Source organism: Leptopilina heterotoma, unplaced genomic scaffold (genome assembly GCF_015476425.1).
Source record: "Leptopilina heterotoma isolate Lh14 unplaced genomic scaffold, ASM1547642v1 Lhet_97, whole genome shotgun sequence".
Taxonomy (NCBI): domain Eukaryota; kingdom Metazoa; phylum Arthropoda; class Insecta; order Hymenoptera; family Figitidae; genus Leptopilina; species Leptopilina heterotoma.
Window position 1 is genome coordinate 1786518 of NW_025111203.1, and position 21393 is coordinate 1807910.

The following is a 21393-nucleotide window of genomic DNA, read 5'->3' on the forward strand; positions in this document are numbered from 1 at the left end:
ACAAAACGACGCCTCCCGTTCATATAATGCTTATTGAAAAACAAATGCAAGATCATTCTTATTCAGTTTTTAGCGCAAGACAATTCTTATTCGATTTTCCGTGCAATAAAATGCTTATTCAAAATTCTATGCTAAAAAGTATAATCTGAAATTAGCTTACACTATGAGTTTTATAAAATTTTCAATTGAATATAATTTTTAATTACAATTGCTTAAACAATATTTCTTAATACGTAAGAGATAATCAAGTATTAAATTTTCTAATAACAATAGATACGCACTGAAATTTTCAGATATTTAATTGCAATTTAATATTAACAAGATGATTTAGGGTTACATTTATTGTTCTGTTAGTGGCAATTGTTTTGAACACAATTTTGAATAAGCATTTTATTGCACGGACAATCGAATAAGAATTGTCTTGCACTAAAAACTGAATAAGAATGATCTTGCATTTGTTTTTCAATAAGCATTATATGAACGGGAGGCGTCGAAAAAGCTAAGGTTAAATTTAAAAATATTTCATTAAAATTTTTTATTTCAATAAAACATGGCATTAATAATACTGAACATTTTTCTCTTTAGTCTTGAACATACATAACCTCCTAAATAACCTATAATAAACATTAGCTGAGATCATACTTCGTAATAAATATAAACTTTTCAACACAAATTCAACAAAAGTCAACTGTATAATATAATAAATTAACAATTTGGACTGCGTCTAAGAGCTTTTCTATTCGAAGCAAATCAACTTTAAATGCTCTTGTTCGATATGACCGTTATATTTTTTAATTTAAAAACGAGTTTAAACAAAAAAAAATATTTATAAAACATAAAAGAAACAAAACTGTGATTCGCACACGCACTTTTTATAAATAACAAACAATCACGACATTCACCCAACGATAAAAACACATGCTCAGAGCGAAACTGGACGTCATGTGACTCGAGACGGACACCAACAAGTACATTTTCGGCCATATTGGGAAAATTGGCTGCGCACCCTGCGCACATGCGCATCGGTGAGACTGCGAATATTAAAAAAATTATACACTGAAAGAATTTTGGGCAGGCTGCAGGCTTTACATGAGTGCCGCTAGAGCTCGCTGCCTCAAGCTCTCAGTTAACCTCAAAAAGGCGAGAATCTACTCCCGAAAGGTAAGGCTGCGGTTACACCTCTGCAGGCAGCCTGCCTGCCTGCAGGTTGTCATGGTAACGTACAAGAGTAAGAGAGTCAGTGACTTCAAACTTCTCCCTTACTCTCGTTGCTCCTGCCTGCGCAGGCAGGCAGCCTGCAGAGGTGTAACCGCAGCCTAAGCAGCAACTCCTCAGGGGCAGCTGCTCACCTTTCGGGAGTAGATGCTCGCTTTTTTGAGGTGAGCTGCGAGCCCTGAGCAAGGGGCACTAATTTCGGACATGAAAAGCCAGCAGCCTGCGCCTAAAATTCTTTCAGTGTAAAGTCAAATATTTTTCTGCCTTCATTATCAACTTTAGATAAATAAATGAAAATAACGTTCTACATTAAAGTATTATTTTTTTAAGTAAAAATTTTTTCTAGTAATTTCAAAACATTTAGTAATTTATTATTATTTAAATTAAATTATAAATTACAATTTATAATAAATATTATATATATATGAGTCATTCCATTATATTTCGACTAAAGTCTTTGCCGACTAATTTTAAAAAATTATAATATTTTGCAGGAATGATTTTAAAGATATTAGGATCATCGAACAAAAAGAATTTTTTTAATATTTTTTATATTTATTGTAAAATAAGCATCTAAAGTATATAAAGTCGTAAAAACTGTCTATTAGAAAATATTAAGAAAAACACATAATTTACTATGAAAACGTAAAAAAATTATTAGAATTTATTATGAATGAATTATTTTATTATTATAAATTGATAGAAGCAATTATTATTAAGAAATATTAAATAAAAAATTATTTTAAAGTTCACCTGGCAAATAACCTATTTTTGCAAATTTCATTCGTTAAATGTGAGAAAGAGAAATCATTAAATTGAATAAAACTTTAGGAAATATAAAGAAACTTTTAATAACTTTTAGTTTTTCTTATCCCTTTTTACCTTTTTTCTTCACAAATGTTTAAAAATAAGCAATTAAAACTGGCACTTTGCTTATTTTCACGATTTTCAAATGTAAATAACTTCTGCCCAGAAAAATGAAAAATTACGAAAATTGGGCAATAATAATAAGATGCTTATTTTACAATAAATATAAAAAATATTTAAAAAATTCTTTTTGTTCGATAAAATATAAATTTTATATTAAATTTTAAATTGTAAATTATTAAATAATTCAATTTTATAAATTTCTACAAGTTATCATTAAAGTAATTTCCATAAATTCATAAATTTTATTGATTTAATGTAATATAAGATTATTTGAGGGGCTGATATAAAGTGTGGTTTAAAAAAACATTGGGAGAACAAGTGGGATAAGTGACTTGGTCATTAATTATAATTAATTTATCCATAAATTACAAAATCATTTTAGCCCGTATTTGCGCCCAAGTCACTTATCCCACTTGTTCTCCTAATTACCACTTTTACTATCAACCCCTCATTTCAAAGTATTACGTTTATGCCCTCACGCATGCTACAAAATTAGCACGAGCGACAGCAAAATGTGTCTCATTGAGCAAGCACGGTGTGACTCGCACGTCATGTGTCTAAAGTGCAACAAATTCAGAACGAGTGACTGCTAAATGCGTCTCATTATGCACGCACCGCGTGACTCGCATGTCCTGCGCCCGAAGTGCGACAAAGTGCGACGCATGATTGTTATCTGGGAATAAGGATTTTGAGATCGCTGATTACGAATATGATATCAAATTTGAATTTTAACTGTTGACAGTTGTCAAAGAAACTGTCAACTTTTCTAAATAATAAAAAATTATCGTCTTCGTTAATATAAATTAGTATTGTCTCTATTGCAAAAATACTTACCGAGAAAACTGGCTGAGTACTTCTCCTGTTGAACAGGCGTCTTGTTGTGAAATGCTGTTAATATGTCTCAAAAATATCAACGTAAAATATTGTCTTACTATAGTACACTTTGTTTTTACACTAGAGGATCAATTTTTTATTACATCTCAAAAAAAGTCCATCACTTTAGTCTTAATTGAAAAAGATAATTTGTAAATCAGTTTTCAAAATTTTTCTGTAAAATCGCTGAAAATTGTATTGCAGAAAATAATTTTTTTAAAAACTCGAGAGATTATATATAGCAAAGGAAATGAAATATATATATTTAATACTTAGATAACTGTAATAAGAATTTGAAAATAAATTTCTAAATTATATTTTATAATCCTAAACACATATGATATAATTATAGTTAAATAGTAGACATATGTATATTTTAATGTACATTAATACATAAATGTTTTTATAGTTGTGCCAGTTTTTATTGCACTGTGAGGATTAGGAGTGCAGCTGATTTAGTTCATGATTCCTCAACATATGTATTATTTTTTCAAAGTGTTAACAATTTTTTATATTACTCTGATAAGGCTCTTCTTTAAAAGGCGAAAGGTGTTGTATAAAACAAATTTTATTAAAGATCGGTAGAAGAAAACATCGCATTTCATAATTACAAAAGTAAACTGACCAACACTTTGACATTTTTTTTTAATTACAAAATATTATAAACATATTTTATAAAGATGTCGATCAGTAATTGGAATAAAAATGTGAATAAGTTTTATTCATTCTGTGTTTATTGGTTAGAAATTGTGTTGTAACAGAAAATAATTTTTAAGTAAATTAAAACAAGGATAAATTTAATGATTTAAAGGATAAGTACAATTTTTGACCAATAAGGACAGAATAAAATCTTTACACACTTTGTAAGTGGACACTAAAAAATTGTCTTTATTTGGATGTACCGTCTAGATTGCAAAGAAATAGTTTTAATTACACGAAACTTAGAGTAAATCCGCAACGAAATGTTCGTTGAGAGGTGTGTGGTACATAAAATTTTGGTAACATTGTCTCTCTAAAAATCGAGATGAAACTGACCTCGACATCGTGCAACTTCCTATTATGATGTACCGTTTACTTTACGTTTTACAAAATTACTTCCAATACATGTATTGCAATATTTGCTTCTGGAGTATTTAACAGTATAATTTTATTTTACATTTCGAGAAGAATGGAACGAAAATTGGGGAATTCGGGCATAGTTGTATAAGTTGTGCATTATTGATTGTTACATGTACACTGATGATGTCGCTATATATTACAATTGTTAATTCTCCAAATAATATATAAAACCTGTTGATTTCTTCTTTATTGCATGGATTTGCGATTATCATGCGGCCTGTGGACCTGTCGAATCATTCTTTGCTTTTATCAGGATTCTACCTTGAACAATCCGATAACGGATAAGAAAACCGTCATTTGTTTCCATTCTAAATGTGAATAAAAGAGGAAGCTCAAATCAGATGATCATATCAAGTCTTCTGTATGGGAAGTACGGCACAAGGACATAGCTGGGTTTCAAAGAGGGAATGTGGAAGTGGAATCGGAGGGTTGAAGAAAAGTAGGGGAACTCACTGGAGCTGGAGAATTCTCCGCTACTTCTGCACCGCCCCATTCTCCGTGGACACGCCTTTCTTCAAGCTGGAAAGTCTAATCGTTTCTTCCCATTCATGGACCATATTGCTGTTCGAGTTCCCTACGGAGTCTTTTCGCTGCAGTGTCGCTGTTTCCGTTTCCATTGTTATTTCCCATAGCTTCACTGTCACTACATGCGTCTTCGGCATCAGCCACGACACCTTCCACCTCTTCTTGTCGTCTCTTGGCCGTCGCCATTTCCGCTGCGTGCTTCTTGCGCCACTTTGTCCTTCTGTTTTGGAACCAGACCTGCAACACACACAAACACAAGAGTGCTTACTACTAATCATAATAATTAATCCTTAAAAAGTCTTTACGCAAATTCAACTTGTGATTAATTAGATCGAAATGGAGTTATACTTTTCGGGGTGATTGTAAATTACAATGCGAGGCAGTAATATCGATTATTCTGTCTCAAAATTACTTCCTGCTATGCTCGCAGCACCTCAGTAATGCTAAATGGTCCGATACAATATTGCTGTTCAAGTTTAAATGTAAAGAATTAATCTACAGATAAATTCCACATACACAGCTTATTTTCTAAAGGCTATAAAGTATAATAAAGCTTCATATTTTTACATTTTCGAACTCGGAAAAAAGGAATTCTTAATTTTAGAATAAACTAACTATACTTTATGTCCTCTTGGTTTCTTTATGGATTTTTAAATCTTGCTTCAAAATTTAGAATACTTAAAAAAATTTAACTTTATGATCATTCTGTTTTTATTATAATTTTAAAAATTATTAAACTATTAAATTATAAATCTAATAAAAGATTGCTGTTTTTCGAAAATAATAATTGATTCACTTTTTAATAATAACGCCATTTTGTTATTTTTGCAAATGAAAATTTCTAGTTCAGACCATAATGTAAAACTATATAACCGCACTAATTTTGGGATTTTCTCTGAGGTTGATATTCCACAAATTTATTAGGAAAAGTATTTTTACTACGATTTTGGGGAATTTTCCACAAATTAGTGAAATATTCTACAAACTTGGGGAAACGTGATAAAATATTAGGAAATTTTCCACAAAGTGGAGGCGAAAAAATTGTTCACCAAAATTTTGTTCAATTTTCCACAAAATAGTGAAAATTTCAACAATCTAATAGGAGAGAAATTAATATAAAATTTTAGTAAATTTTACACATAATATAGTAAAAAAATGTCATATTTTATGAAAGCTTTGTGAAATTTTTTCCAAAATTAATAAAAATTTTCAAAAAATTGAAGAAACTTTTTAAACTTTATGAAATTTTATACAAAATAAATTCCACTACGATTTTGTGGAATTATTCCAAAATGAGTTAATTTTGACTAAATTGCATGTACAAAATTATTAACATTTTTACTAAATGTATGTTTTAGGGACTAAAAAAGAACTAATATTAACCATTTATAAGGCCCAGCGGTTTCGATTGAAACCATGTTTGAACATTTATAACTTTGTCAAAAATTAATCAATTTTTAAGTTCTGAACTTAACTTTGTAATTTATATTACTTTATAAAAATAAACTATAGTACAAAGAATTTACAAGTCTTATTTTATTTTTTTTATTAAGAAAGAAAGCCCAACAGTAAAACCAATAGTAGGGCTTATAATTAAACAATATAAAAAAAATTTTAAATTGTTAAATTACTTAAAGCAAAGCTCATAAAAATTACTACTTAAGGGTTTTCGGGGTCGCGGATTTCAAATCTGTTGTTAGTTTTTCAAAATTCAAAATGGCGGATTCAATATGGCGTAAGAAAAAATTTGAAAATTGAGATATGCTCATGAAAATTATCACTTGGGAATTTTTGGGGTCAATGAATTTAAATCTGATGCTAGTTTTTCAAAATTCAAAATAGTGTTAGGTATTTTCTTCTTTTATTTTTTGAATGTCAATAATAACTTTTCATTTATTTCTGAACAATAGCTGTTGCTCGAGGTATTTCTTTTTTCTCATAATAACTTATTCGTTTATGACGATATTTTAGCGTTAAGAATTAGTTTCTGAATTTTTAGGAACTAATATCAGATTTGTAATCAGCGACCTCAAAAACCACTAATGATCATTTTCATGAGCCTGGGTCAATTTTTCCAACCTTCATATTGGATCCGCCATTTTGAATTTTTTAAAACTGACATCGGATTCGTAATCAGCGATCCCAAAAACCCTTAAGTACAGAATATAACGAAAATCGCATAAGTTAAAAAAAAGTCAGGTTTTAAAGGGTTAATATTATGCTTTGTTACTTAATTTAATTAATATTTTGAACAAAAGAACCCTGTCTAATTTAGAATATAAAAAAAGAATTTTTACTGGAAGGATCACTTAGAAGAATAAGTCAAATTAACTTAACTTTACAATTATTATAATTAAAATAATTAAAATAATTAAAAATACTTTCACTATGAACTACATAAATTTTTTGTTTTATTTATAGGGAAAATTATTTCTTAACAAATACAATTAATATTTTGGTAAACAATTTCTTATACTAAAACATGTTTAACAAACAATTATAAGCTATTTTTTTACTTACAAAAAGCATTGCCATAAATAGTTAAGTTTAGTAAAAGATTTATACTATGGGGGGGGGGCTTAAAATCATTTTGCTCTTAGTCAAAAGTATAAAATGTTTTAAGGAATTTTCTCGTCTTGAAATATTTGGCACATCTGGTTTGTCTTAGGATGACCAACAATAAGGGTTTCTCGTTGCAAGAGGACTTATTTTATGAGGTTTTCAGAATGGGTTTTTTTCTTATAAATTTATTTAGCTAGAATGTTTGAGAAATTTTTTTCTGTTGAAATATAAACGGTAAATACACGGAAATTTTAGACGTTTTCTAAGAAATTTTCTTGGAAAAGTCTTTCAAGATGTGTTTCACAAAAAAGTATTTTTACACAGTATGTTGTTGTAAAACCTCTGAAGGCAATAAATGGAGAACTAAGAATTACACAAAGACTATATTTGTGATCCGAAAGCAAAAAAATTGACTGATAATATTGTAAAGTTCAGTGGTAGTATTTTTAATTAACATAATTTTAAATGTATATAACATTATATGATCTAATACGCGCTTTTTTCTCAGCCTAAACTCCGCATAATAGGCTAGGTTTAACACAAATAACACACATATATATTGAACTAGAAAAGTAATAAATTATTGTTAGATTCAAAAATTTCATTAACTTAAAAATCCACCTTACGATATTGTTAAAAAGTTTATAATTTGAATGTGAAAATATATAAGTTTTGAAGAAAGAAAAGTAAAATTAATTACGTTCCATTTCCTGAGTGTAAAAAAGCAAAAGCGTATAAAGAGTTAGGAATTAATATCAGCTGCTTTGTTATAGGCAGACATCCGTCGCAGAATATTACTTAAGACCTTTTTTGTATCGTGTTATTTTAAATGAAGCACAGCTTCTTAATGATATTAATTTTTTATTCAGGAAGAGTTTATTTTATATGAAGGCAGTTTATTTTGTAATCCGTTGAGGCAAAGAGCTTTATGCATTTAATTTAATTATACTTTCGACTTGGTGGTCATTGAGCAAGCCTGTAAACTCTCAAGGAAAAAACAAAGAAGAGCGAAAAGAGGAGGAGAAGTTAAGTTAGGTTAGTAAAGTGTAGTAGCACAGTGCTGGCTGGGATCATGGATGCCCTGTGGGTGCAATCGCTTCTCTAGTCTGTGCTCCGCGCTCCCTTGGCGCCCGTAACGTTAATTAAATACATTGTTGTGGGGACACGGACTCCAAGTACGTATTTTAAGCTTTATAGGTGCAGAGGGGCACCTTAAGTGAGCACGATTCCTGCGTAGTCAGACGGTTAATTTTATACAGATATTCTATAAAGAAAAAGATTAAATTTCAAAGACTCTACCTCATCTGTATATATGTTATAATTAAACAAAATTAACTTTGTCTTGAGAAATTCAAATGAACGTGTGCAAAACAGTTGTCTAATCTCATTTAAGAAAATACATCATTTATTTCAAAACAGTTCAAAACAAAGTTTTAACCCTTAAAGTCGAAACTTATATTTGATACACGCATGTTGGAAGATTCACACCCGAGACTAATTATCATGTGTTCATATTTTTTATGAATCTCAGCTGAAAAATCCTTTACAAGATCCTTTAATCTTCCTCTACAAGAATCTTGAAGGATCCTTCATCAGGGACCCAATATCCTGCAAAGGATAGTGCCAGGATCCCCTACAGGATATTGGAACAAGGATCCTATATATACAGGTTCCAGTGCAGAAACATTAGCTATCAATGTTTCATGTAAAGGTTTCTATGAATTGTGAAGCTTTCAAAAAATCGTCTACTATATTGAATCATCCATATTAAATTTTTAAAAACTATCATCAAATTTGTCATCAGCGATCTCGAAAACTCCCGAGGAACAAGTTTCATGTAACACGATGAAACTTTTAAAAATTCGTCCATCATATTGGATCCGACATTTTTAATTTTTGAAAACTGATATCATATTCGTGATCAGTGACCCCAAAAACTTCCAAGTAATAATTTTTAAACAAAGTATATATTTAAGTATATACAAAATGTAAGTAGTAAAACGACAGTAAATGTTAAAATGATGGCGTTGTTGAACATCGAAGAGAACGCCTGAAAAAAGTGGGTTCACGGTTGACATGATTGATTGACCAATCTAAAACAAAAACGAAAAACTTTCTTAAAATATATTTTTGCAATTATTATCTAAACTTGATTCCAGAAAAAATTTTACAAACTGAGAAAAAAAAGTTAACAATTTTTTTAATTTCTATTAGAAAAAATTAAGTTTTAAAAAAAAGTAAATAAAACTAGAGAATTTATAGTGGGCATGGTGCAATACTTTCCTTGAATTTATGTGTACGAAAAGTTGATCACATGAGTTTGTTACTTTACTAAAATATTTTATATAATTCGATGGGTCATTTTACAAATGTGAACTCATCCTTTTCATAATAACATTAAGGCTTCATAATTCAGGTACTTCAGTTAAATTCGAAATGTTCTATACAATCATTCCAATGTTTAGAAGACGCTGTTTAACGACATAGAACATGGTGCGAGAGTAAAATTGGTTGTGTTATATTTAACACCAAATTAGGTGTTAAAATAAAACTTTGTATTTTCTTTGTTCTCCTAAGACACATTATAGAATACCTACTTTTATTTGAAAGATATTTTTAGACAAAACAATGCAAAAAATTGGACAAAACAATAGGATTACTTCATCAGGCGAAGTAAATAAAAACTATCCCTCTGATCAAACTAATGGAATTTTTTATTTGAAATACTAATAATTCAATTTACATGTCGTGTTAGAGAAAGATTCATTACACTGAAAAATATGATATTGATAATTCTGACAAACAAATATATTATATTCCTAAATTAAATGGAAAAAACACTGTCTTTAAAGGTTTAAGAAAACTTGAATGAAAATTTATAGTTTTTTGCAAAAGAAGTTATAATTTATGATGACTTTTAGCATTCTAATATATTTTCAATGTTTTTAAAATAAATAGACTTCTAACATTGTTACTGGATAATTACTTAATTCGTAATATCTATTATCCGGACGCAAGCCTGCATTCATTAATCCGGATAATGACGTTTACACTGCGTATTTGGCTGATTTTATCTTCAATTATTCTTTTCTCAAAGATCTGACTTCATATTTACTACAAATGTAGCAAAATATATGACGATTCTAACTACAATCAGGAGAGTGTGAGTCGATGTTAGACTTTTTTCTTGTAGCATCATACTCTACATCAGCCAAGTCACCAGCAACCAAAATGTATATAGAGTTCGGTCGTATGATGACGACGCTGGCTGGTCGCATTGTCACCCTAACCATCAGCAGCCGATTCCATAGGTTTCCGAAGCCCTGTCTCATAATTCTCCTCTCACCTGTGCTTGCCATGACGGCATCAATGCCGTTATCCAGGGTCTTAACAGGATAACGAACAATCTCCATTCCTTACCACCACCTTGTGGAGGTGCCTTGGACGCAGACTTAAGTTAAATGTTGATACAAATGTTGATGAACCAAAGTTGTACCCACAGCAGGTAGTTGTTCTTAAATCACAATTTAGATGAATACACTCACTTTACAAAAAAAGTAACTTATTGCAAAATAGATACCCTTTTACTTTAGATTTTCAGCAACCAATTCAATAACTGAAAAACATATTATGTAGGAGAACCTTTGTCGTTTAGGTTGATTTTCTCATGTCGTGTATCCCCAAAGAAGCGTGGAAATATTTTAAAATTTAATTATTTGAATTGGCAAATTGTCATCAAATTAGGTAATGTTATATACCACAATATTTAAAATTTGATTAAACATCCACTGAAAAACTTCTATGTCACCATATTGCAAGAACGTTTACCAGTAAAAGAACTGCTATTTTTTTAGTGAAAGGTTCGAGTAAAATTATTTTAAAACAGTGCATGTAAATAAAATGTTAGAAATATTCTAAAACAATTTTATAACTTGCAATAAAATTGACAACATTAATGCCAGTTTCACAATATTGAGATAATGTCGTCAATGTTGCTGCAAGTTTAGATACTGTGGTGCTATTATCCATATTTTTTTTATTATGTACCCAGAAATAATGTGAATTAAATGTTTTATCATAAACTAAATTTAGAAGAAATTAGGAAACAAAAAATACTTTTTAAAAGATTCTAGCTTTTCGAAAAAGGAAGTGAAGAAGTCAATATATTAAAAATAGAAGTTAAACTGTATTATAGGTGCACCACTATTAATTTGATTCAATCATAAAAATACATTATTATATGTGAAACGAAGAGTGTCCGGGTGAACCCGACTCTCCCCTAAGGAAAGAATACTCTGATCCCCGAACCCTGACACTTTTTTTGTGGCCTGTGTAATATAAGTTGAGAGATGAGAAAAAAATGTTATTAATTCAAACAGTTCCATGCTATTGAATTCCGTGTTATTGATTCAATAACTATTTTATTGACTTGAAAGTATAAACCTAAAATTAAAAAACGTAAGTCTTCAAATCAACAGTGTAGTACTGTTTACTGTACAATTAGTGTTATTGTGTAAATTGTTGTTATAGACAATCTACTTCTCTCAACAGAATTGTTTCTTAATTTTTTATCACTTTCTATTAGAAACAGCTTTGATCGGTAAATTTTAAGAAAATGTCTGTATCAAATGAAAAATTACTGCTTTTAGGGAAGCAAGCTCTTGGATTTATAGCGCATGCCAATCGTTTCAATGAACGGATTCTTTGCGAGCTGTTTATAGCACATCCACATGCAATAAAAATAATGACCTGAGTTATTATTTTAAATTTTATACTTTTAACCCCTTCGCAGTCCAGTTAAAATTCGTTTGTGGGTCTGAAACGGTCAGTTTTTCAAAATTCAAAATGGCGGATAATTTTAAAATTGATTTGTTTCGACCGAATTGCTAACACCATTCACGTTTTCAAATTTGTACACTTTAAAACATTATAGATTTTATGTACGTGTCTAAATTTTTTCCTTCCTAAAATAATTCTGTAGATTTTAATTCATTCTTACGATGTATCGCCCTCATACACTAAAATCAACGGTCGAATTGAAAATGCTCAAGAGAGATATTCCGTTTACACGGCAACTTCTGGTATACCGCAAGGGTTAAACCCGCGAGACCAAGGGTCTTGTTATCAATTTGTATATCATTTTGTTTATTATTGAACTGTGTTCATGATTTCTTTAACCAAGGTACGTGTTAAATTTCATTATTTTAATAAATTTTCTTCAATAAGTAAATAAAGAAAAAGGTGTAATTTTAAATGATTTGTTTTTCAAGTGTTTTAAAACTTCAATATTTTTTGAGTGAAGAATTTTTGTACCGAAAGTTGTAAAAATTGAAAGCTTGAGTTTAAGATGACGAAAAAGTATTGCCTGCATTGCACCCCCACGAAATTCATTTTGGTTTTTAATAAATCAACAAGATATTTACTAAAATCTGCTTTCCGAACATATGGAGGGAAGGTTTGGTAAACAAAGTTTATCGCCTGCCTGAAACATTTTTTAAAAGAAACTTGCATCTGGTACATTATTATATGTATATACCTATACATTTCATCATTTACAGTCTTTTCAAGTTTGTCTTATTTGCTCATCAGATCAAAAGAATGTATTTAACTGATTCTAAAAAGAAAATTTTTTTATCGAAAATGATATATCGAAATGAGTGTGTTAAAATCAACAAAAAGATGAAATAACAATGCATTATATCAAATTTTAAAAAAAGGGTTGGCACAGGTCAGGTAAGTCAGGGATTTTTATTAAAAGTACTGGAAAAAATAAAATTTTTAGAATTCATTAGAAAATTCTGAACTTTTATGTTTTTTCATAAATAGATGAACTTCAAAAGGTTTTAATTTTAAATTCCATAAAATTTCAATTTTGAATGAAGTTAATTACAAATTTTAAAGGACTTGGATTTTTGAATAGATATATTTAATTAATTATTAAAAATAACGGATTTTAGTTAAAAATACTAAAAAAATTTAATTTTGGAGAATAAGTTACAAATAATATAGCAAAAATTCAATTATTTTTAAAACAAAAAATTTTTCGCAGAAATTCAATTATGTTCAAAAATTTTTAAAAATTCTTAACAAAATTTTAATTATTTTTATAAAAAATAAAATTTTTTTCTAAAGTTCAATTACCTATTTTCAAAAATTTTAATAAAATTCTTGTCAAAATTTCAATTACTTTAAAAAATTTTCCTCAATTCAATGATTTTCAATATAAAGGTACTATTTTAATTCAATTTTCAAGAATTCAATTATTGCAAAAAAATTTTAATCAAATTCTACGCAAACATTTAATTATTTTCATAAGAAATAAAAATTTCACAAGAATTCAATTATTTACCAATTTTCTTATAAATTTCTTCGCAATAATTCCATTATTTTTATAAATAACAAACATTTAACAGGGGATAAATTATTTTCATAAATAATAAAATTATTTTCTAGGAATTCAACTATTTTCATAAATAATAAAACTCATCGCAGAATTTCAATTATTTTTAATACAATTTTAAAATCGAATTCCTCAAAAAATGGAAATATTCTTAAAAATGTTATTAAAATTCGTTAAAAGAATTGAATTATTTAAAAATATGTTGATCAAATTCTTTATGAGAATAAAAATTTAAGAAACATTCAATTATTCAATAAATTATTTATTTTTATATTTAAATAATTGAATTCTCTTAGAATTTTCTAGTAAAAATTGATTTAAAATTGAAGTTTAATTAATATTTTAGATAATAATTGAGTATTAAAAGCATTACCTACAGCATGAATGTTTAGAAATAATTGAATTTTGAAAAGGTTTGAAATTAAAATCTTTGAAAATCTAAATTTTTCATTACTTTTAACTAATAATTCTGTAGAATTAATTTTTTTTGAAAAAGTTTAATTGAATTTTTTTTAAATTATTTAAATTCATATTTTCTAATAGGAAATATTTAGTTGAAGAATTTCTCAATAATCAAAATTTCGTAAAATTGAATTGTAAACAAATGGATTTGAAAATTCTCAAAGAAATTTTTCAAAAACTATTAAAAATAATTGACTAAAAGAAGAATTTCATTTGAATTGAAATTTCAATTTTATTGATTGCAATTGAATTAGGTATCATTTAATTGAAAAGATGGAAATTATTTTGAAGAATTAAAAGTAACAATATTTTTATAATATAAAATAATGATTTTATCACTGAGTCATCTTTAATTATTATTATAGGTTGTTGAATTTCAAAAAGGTTTGAATTTAAAAAATTTTGAAAATTGTAATTCCTTTGAAAAAATAATAACGATTAAATATTTATTTAAAAAAGGAGGTATTGATGTTTCCGAATAATTTTCCAAATAAAGAAATTCTGAAATAAATTTAATTGAACATTTTTTTGCGAGTATCTAATCATTTTTAAGAGTAAATCAAAATATTCTTTAGGGTCAGGGAAAAAGGCAAAATTTTGTCTGAAAATCAGAAAAAAGACAAAATTAAATTTTTGTGGCAACCCAGTATAAGTTTGTTATCATATAATACTTTACATGTGTCGTTTTTATTAATAATTAAATTATTCTCGAACGTTAAATTTCTATACAAATTTTATTAATGATAATATACGCCAGGTAATTTGTTAAAATTAGGCTATACTGAGATTCTATTCCAGACGTTCCTTTTATATTCTATAATCCGGTAGCCGACGGATACCGATAAGACTTCAGTAGAACATCTCGAATATTCGGTTGCTTTTAGGGACAGATTTAAATTCCGAGAATCCCCTATTTCTACATATAAACACACGCTGGTCTACTTTGGAATCGCCGTGTAAATGAAGGTGTGTGTTAATGAAGTGTGCAATTACAGGTGTTTAAACTTGCAGACATTCTTTTACGTTGCCGCATTCTAACAGTGATAAGGCAAACGTATTGCTTTTGTATTTCGCACTAAATTCTATTGTAAAGAATAGTTTAGAATGTTCTCCGAAGATACGTCATGAATTCACTCACTGTTTCAATGATCATAAATCATTAAAATAGTGAGTGAATTCATATAATAGTTTATTATTTCAGAAGTAAACTTTGATGATTCAAATGTATTTATTGAAACGTTCTTTTCATCCTATTAATATTGATGATTAAAAATGAAAGTAAGAGGAAATCATAAATCAAAGGTAATTATTAAATTTGTATGAATGACATAAATTTGTCTAAATTCAATGTAATACATTTTAGTACACGTGCTAAAAGATTTTTTAGAGTCATTCTTGCTCTTTTTTATCGCATTAGTTACGCACACGTTGCTATCGTGTTGCACCCCCCAGTTATCGGTACACAACTGTTAGATTTATTAAATCAGGATTATCTAAGACTGTTATATTGTCCTCGAAAGCCACGTATAAAACCACATCTATAACTGCGTGTACCCATTGTACATACTAGAACGTCCCCTTCAGCCCATCCACGTACCCTTGGCGGAGGGACGAATAATGCAAAGTTTTCTAATGCAAAGTTTTCAAAGCGCGTAAAATCCTCGTTCCGATAAGCGCCCAATCTTGTTGATGGCTGACGGGAATTTATTATCAACTGACTCGAACATTTCCACCACACCTCATTAAGATGCGACAAATTGGTCTTGTACTTATAATCTTAATGCGTTTTAGCCCACAAAAATTTCATTTTATATTTCAAAGAGATAACTCTGATAATTTAAGCGCGTATCAAATAGTAAATCATTTATTAGAAAGCTCCAAGCAAGGGACTATTTCAAATATAGTCCTTTGTCATTTCTCCTACTTTTTAATCACAATACTAACAATTTTTAAGTTGAAAGTTTTACACCAATTCACCAACATTCTCTAGATATAAATGCTCTTGGATCACTGAACATTCAATGTACTGTTAAAAATCGAAGTAAGCAATTTAAACATTCATATTTTTTCGCATGATTTCTTTTAACTTGATCGTTTCAAATAATTTATTGCTCTCAAAGTCCTAAAATCCATAGATTTTAGTATAACAACCTAAAAGTGTGATGTTAATATTTTCATATAAAGTATTACAATATTGTATCACACTGCAAAAATAGGTGACTTATTTGGTATGAATTAATGATACCTTCCAACTTAAAATAAAATGTTTTCTAGAATATCTTAATTAAATCTAAGATGCTTTATATATTTGAACAGTTATTCAAATATTTCTTCCGCATCTTAGAAATGTAATATATACTTCGGCAAATTTTTTAAAGTATATCCTAGATTGAGATGTTTCTAGCATCATAAGACAAAATATAAAATGCATAAAGTGTTTCACATATCTCATAATTAATATCAACATTTTTAATATTTTCACAACATTATTAAAATATTTTAAGTTAAAGGTACAAAGATATTTTCAACATCTTAAAGTATGATATTTCAAGCAAACAAAAAGTAACTACCAAAACATCAAAAATTAAGATTATATTTCTTTTTTAAATGAAGTATGACACGGTTTGTTTTCATATTGTAAATAAAAAATTGAATTTTGAAAATCTGACTTTAGATTCATAATCAGCGACCGCAAAAACCGCCGAGTAACAAGTTTTAAACAATTTTTAATACATTTAAACTTTCGGCCTCGCAATAGGGTCTCATGGCCCACTGTGATACGCTTTAAATGTATTGTAAAAATTTCAAAACCCTATGCCATGCTAAATTTTGAGTTATTTAAGTTCAAACTTTATCTTCTACATGAGATTATGTTAAAAATTAAAAATGGCATCCAATTTGTTTTCTTTAGATGTTTTCTTCGATGAATTCAATTTTTGTTTGAGCTTTAATGAAGGTCTAACCAAATACTAAAAGCGAGTTCTGATTTTATTAAATTTGTTCCATTTTAAAAATTTATTTGTTATTAAATTATTTTCTATCTGAAATAGTTTAACGTAATTAAAATAAAAAATGCTATTAGTTGAGAAAGAAATAATTCTCAAATACATTTGCTCCAGTAAAATGATGCACAATGAAAAAATGAAGATAAACACTTGGACACAAGCGATAATGTCCTCCTCTATATTCTATGCTCGTATTGCCTCCCCATACCGACATGTTACCTACAGCCCCCTCAGTCTTTACTCCAAGATCAAATGGCTTCACCGATTCCTGTTATCTCCAATATTCTATTTTTATTCTGAAATCAAATTTCGCAGGAACAAATTTTATTACATTTTTTCCTCTTCTTCCATTTAAGGAACATGTTCTTTTATCTCATCATTCAAGAGAATTTTCATAATTTCATTCAAAACAAACGTATATAAATATTGTCATGTCAATTTTTCTCGGTTACTTTTTGTACAAAGCTTAGCTTTTTGACTGTTCATCATCCTCTATTTTTGGAAGGTAGATTTGCACAAAAAATTTATAAAAATCTCTTTATAAGTTCTAGTAAAATTATGCATATCAAAGAACCTAAGGGTTAAAGAAACTGCTTAACTACGATTAATCCAGATAAACAAAAAGAAGAACATCGTTCTGTCATATCGCCGTGTCGCATAAATTTTTTATGATTACCATCTTAATTTCTCTACTTGACACAAACATTGTATAGTTGGCGCAGCAACATTATATGTTCACGTCATCGTCAATGGATGTGGTAACTGCAAAATTTATGCGATGTAACCACCTACGTGACATAATTGTTCCAAACATGCATTTTCTCAGCTTGTATGTAGTGATAATAGCGACAGTAATGAATAATTTTCAAAGAAAATGTACGATAAAGAAAATACTTTTTCTCACAACGGATCTACTATCTCGGTAAAAAGGCTTGCATTTGAAAGTATTGAAAAAATTGAATTCCTTTTAATTCTTTTCTTGTTCTGAGTTTTAAATTATTCCTAATAAGAGACTATAAATAAAAATTTTTTAATTTCCTTTAATTTCGCCACAAAAACGTTGAACAAGGCATAGAAAGGAATTGAAAACCACAAAATTTGAAGTTATAGGAATAGAAAGGTATTGAATTTTAAATATTGCTATTTAAGACAAACTTGATGCTCATTAAGTTAATTTTTTATCGGTATGTGAAATAAAGGAAGGTAATAATTGAAATTAAATAATGTTTGAAGACAAATTATATATTATTATTATACTTATTATGCCTACACAACACTGAAAGAAATGATTTCGAAATGTTAAAATTTAAATTAAAATTAATTAATTAATTAAATTCAAAATTTCTGTCAAATTTTGAGAAATCAAACGTTGTTTATACCGCAATAGTTAAATAAGAGATTTAAAAATGAGAGACACCTAAAAAAAGATTAGTAACATTCTTTTCACATGTGTTAAAGATGACTTGTTATAATTACATTAAATGTGCAATAAAAAATTCACCCAAAAACACGAAGAACTTAAACTGATTATTAATCACTTTTATTGGCAAAATCGCATAATTGTAATCTTATTTATTAAAATGTTATAAATGCTCTTCAAGCGATTAAAAAGTATTCACTCTAATATTTGAGAACTTTGAGCATTGAAAAGTATTCGCTTTACAGACCTATTTGCCTTAATAGAAGTATATATTAAAATCTAGCGGACAGAAAAGGAATTCAAAAGTATTGAAATTAGTCTTCCTATTGCTGATGAAATAATTTTTAAAACCTTTCTATTCAAGCCTTTTTACCGGGTATGGTTTTGATGCGGTTTTTTTCGTCGGATTTCGAATTGGAGTTGAAATCTTGCTCGCTTTTGTGATCCCGTTTCGAATTGTAATCCACAATGTCGAGTCTCTGTAGAATCGTTGTGGAGAAATGTAAAATCCCGCGTCCAGGGTTGTGACATTTATGGCGCGTATAACGTATTTTAACTTTTCAGTGCTTATATTATGTATTCTTTCAAGCTTTCCTCCCTCGGAAAATTCCTGTCATGACCTATCAAAATGTCACGTCATGGAGGTATTTTTTGTATGAAAAAGCGCGTCATTATGAAAAAGAATATATGAAGTGATCCACGGGGGCATATAAAATGTCGTCAACACATATCTTATGTTTGGATTTTGTTGTTGTTTCTTTTTTCAAAAGAAGTCCACTGTTTCACTGAACATGAATTTGAAATTGTTTAGAAATCATTTTTCGTTTTTTCGAAATACTGAAAAGGAAAGGAACTTTGGAAAACAATCAATGTACGGTGCAACCGAACATGAATATACTTTTTAGAGAAATACGTACTCTTTTTGCTTTATTTATAGCCTATGTTGAAGATTATGAGCAGTATCAACTTCCATTTTTCATCACACTCTTTTTGTGATTTTTTGCAGTTTTTCACTCTCATACATCATGTTGTATGAGCATAAAAACCACCAGCTTTTTTATTTTCGAAAATTTTTTATCAACTACTACTTCCTCAAGAAAGTGTTGTATAATATCGAAAAGTTTTTGAATTTTTTTATTGTACTTAAAAATTATGTACATGCTACATTGATTCACAAACTATAAAAAATTCAAAAGATTACAATTTTGGGTTTTAAATTGTAAGCCGAAACGTGGGTTTATAATGGGAGAATTGCTGAACTGTAGTATACAAATATAAAGAGGAGAGAATTCGCATTGAGTAGGTGAACTGCGCATTCTGGACTTACCTTTACAATCGATTTATTTCTACACTATATACAGTGTTATCGCCTACTTGATATACATTAAAATACATTAAAATTTCTAAATATAATGTGGTTGCATGCGCCATATGTGGTTGTGGAAATAAAATTTTGAGTAGTTGTAACACTAAATTAAACTTGGTCAAGGGGTTTAGAATACTGACTCAAGAATAAAAAATTGTTTTAACATTTTAGTGAAAAAACGCTTCAGATAGAAGAGCCACAAATTTTACTGTTATGAGCGAAATTTTTAATTATTTCTAGCTGGGTTGGATAGTAACTTGACACTAACTACCAAAATCTCATGTCATATAACTTCGAGTTAAAAGAAAAATTGAAAGATATTACTGTATTTTCAATAAATGTAAGATTCCTTTTGATGATATTAATTGTACTAAATTTCTGTTCGATAATACATATTTTGTTTTTGATGGAAAAATTTATCAACAAATTTACGGCACTCCGATGGGTTCACCAATACCCAATAGAAAATTTACAACTGGCGTAGTACTGCGCCAGCACTGGCAGCACTGGCGGCAAGGCTGAGAGCCAGCACTGGCATGGCACTGGGATGATAACGCCGTCTGGCGCTGCCGAAGTACTGTCTGTCAGTGCTGCCAGACAGCGCTGGCGCAGCACTGGACCAGTGCTGGCTGAGAATATTGCCGCAATAAATGCCGTATTGTTATTAATTAGTCGTAAATTCATAATTATAAATAATTTAACAACAAAATGGTAAATAATATTAATAAATAGTTATTATTCATAAAATATTTCTCTTCTTAAAGAAATTGTATTAAAGATGGAGACTAACAATGGATATAGTAAAGGAAGTAGAAAAAAATTGTTTATAACATTTAAAAATTAAATAATAAACAATTACAGTAAGTGTGCATTATATTTTCATATTTTAGTACCTGACGATTGGAATCTTGAAATATCGCAAACCTATGAAAATAAACAAAATTGCTGACGAGGGGAATCAAACCTACGACCTACGGACTAACAGACTAACGCTCTAACCACTATGCTAACGACACATGTGTACAGTAAAGTATTAATATCTCAGTATCATTCAGACATACAATTATTGAGTCAAAGATGAGAAAAAAATAGGGATACGTTAGAAATAATAAATTGAAATAAAATAAATTAAATTAAATTACTTTACTTATTGCATTTAACATTTTACGTAATTCTTAAATCACGTGGTAATTTTTTAATAATTTTTTATTCATAGTAACAAGTATAATAGTATTTTAATAGGAACCAAATTATTATTGAGATTAAAGTTTAAATTTTGTTTATAATTTTTATTTGTTTAAATAATTTATTATTTACAAAATTAGACAATTATGTTAAATTATTATTATTAAATTTAATAAAAATAAAAAATGAACAACTGAAAAGTAAAATATTAATTTTTTTCAATAAATTTATATTTATAAACATTCATAAACTTTTTTATAAGTTTTTTCAAGTTTATGTCAAAAAAGCAATGTTGGCAAAGAGCGTTGTGAACAATTTTTCTATACTCAGC

At 28.6% G+C, this 21393-nt stretch overlaps 1 protein-coding gene across 2 annotated transcripts in view; it reads right to left on the reverse strand.

Annotated features, from left to right (window-relative positions):
* Positions 1-3437: 3437 nt before the first annotated feature.
* LOC122512339 (homeobox protein Nkx-6.2-like) overlaps positions 3438-21393 on the reverse strand; it is a 55597-nt gene continuing 37641 nt past the window's right edge. The window contains exons 4-5 of one of the 2 annotated variants that reach the window (XR_006302614.1): positions 4591-4899; positions 3438-4445 (exon numbers count right to left, since the gene is read on the reverse strand). Coding sequence is in view for 1 of the 2 variants with exons in the window: in XM_043628114.1 (XP_043484049.1) it covers positions 4684-4899 (216 nt within the window). In the remaining variant the exon portion in view is untranslated. Of the gene's footprint in view, positions 4900-21393 lie in introns of both variants that reach the window. The other variant, XM_043628114.1, reaches the window with a different exon arrangement.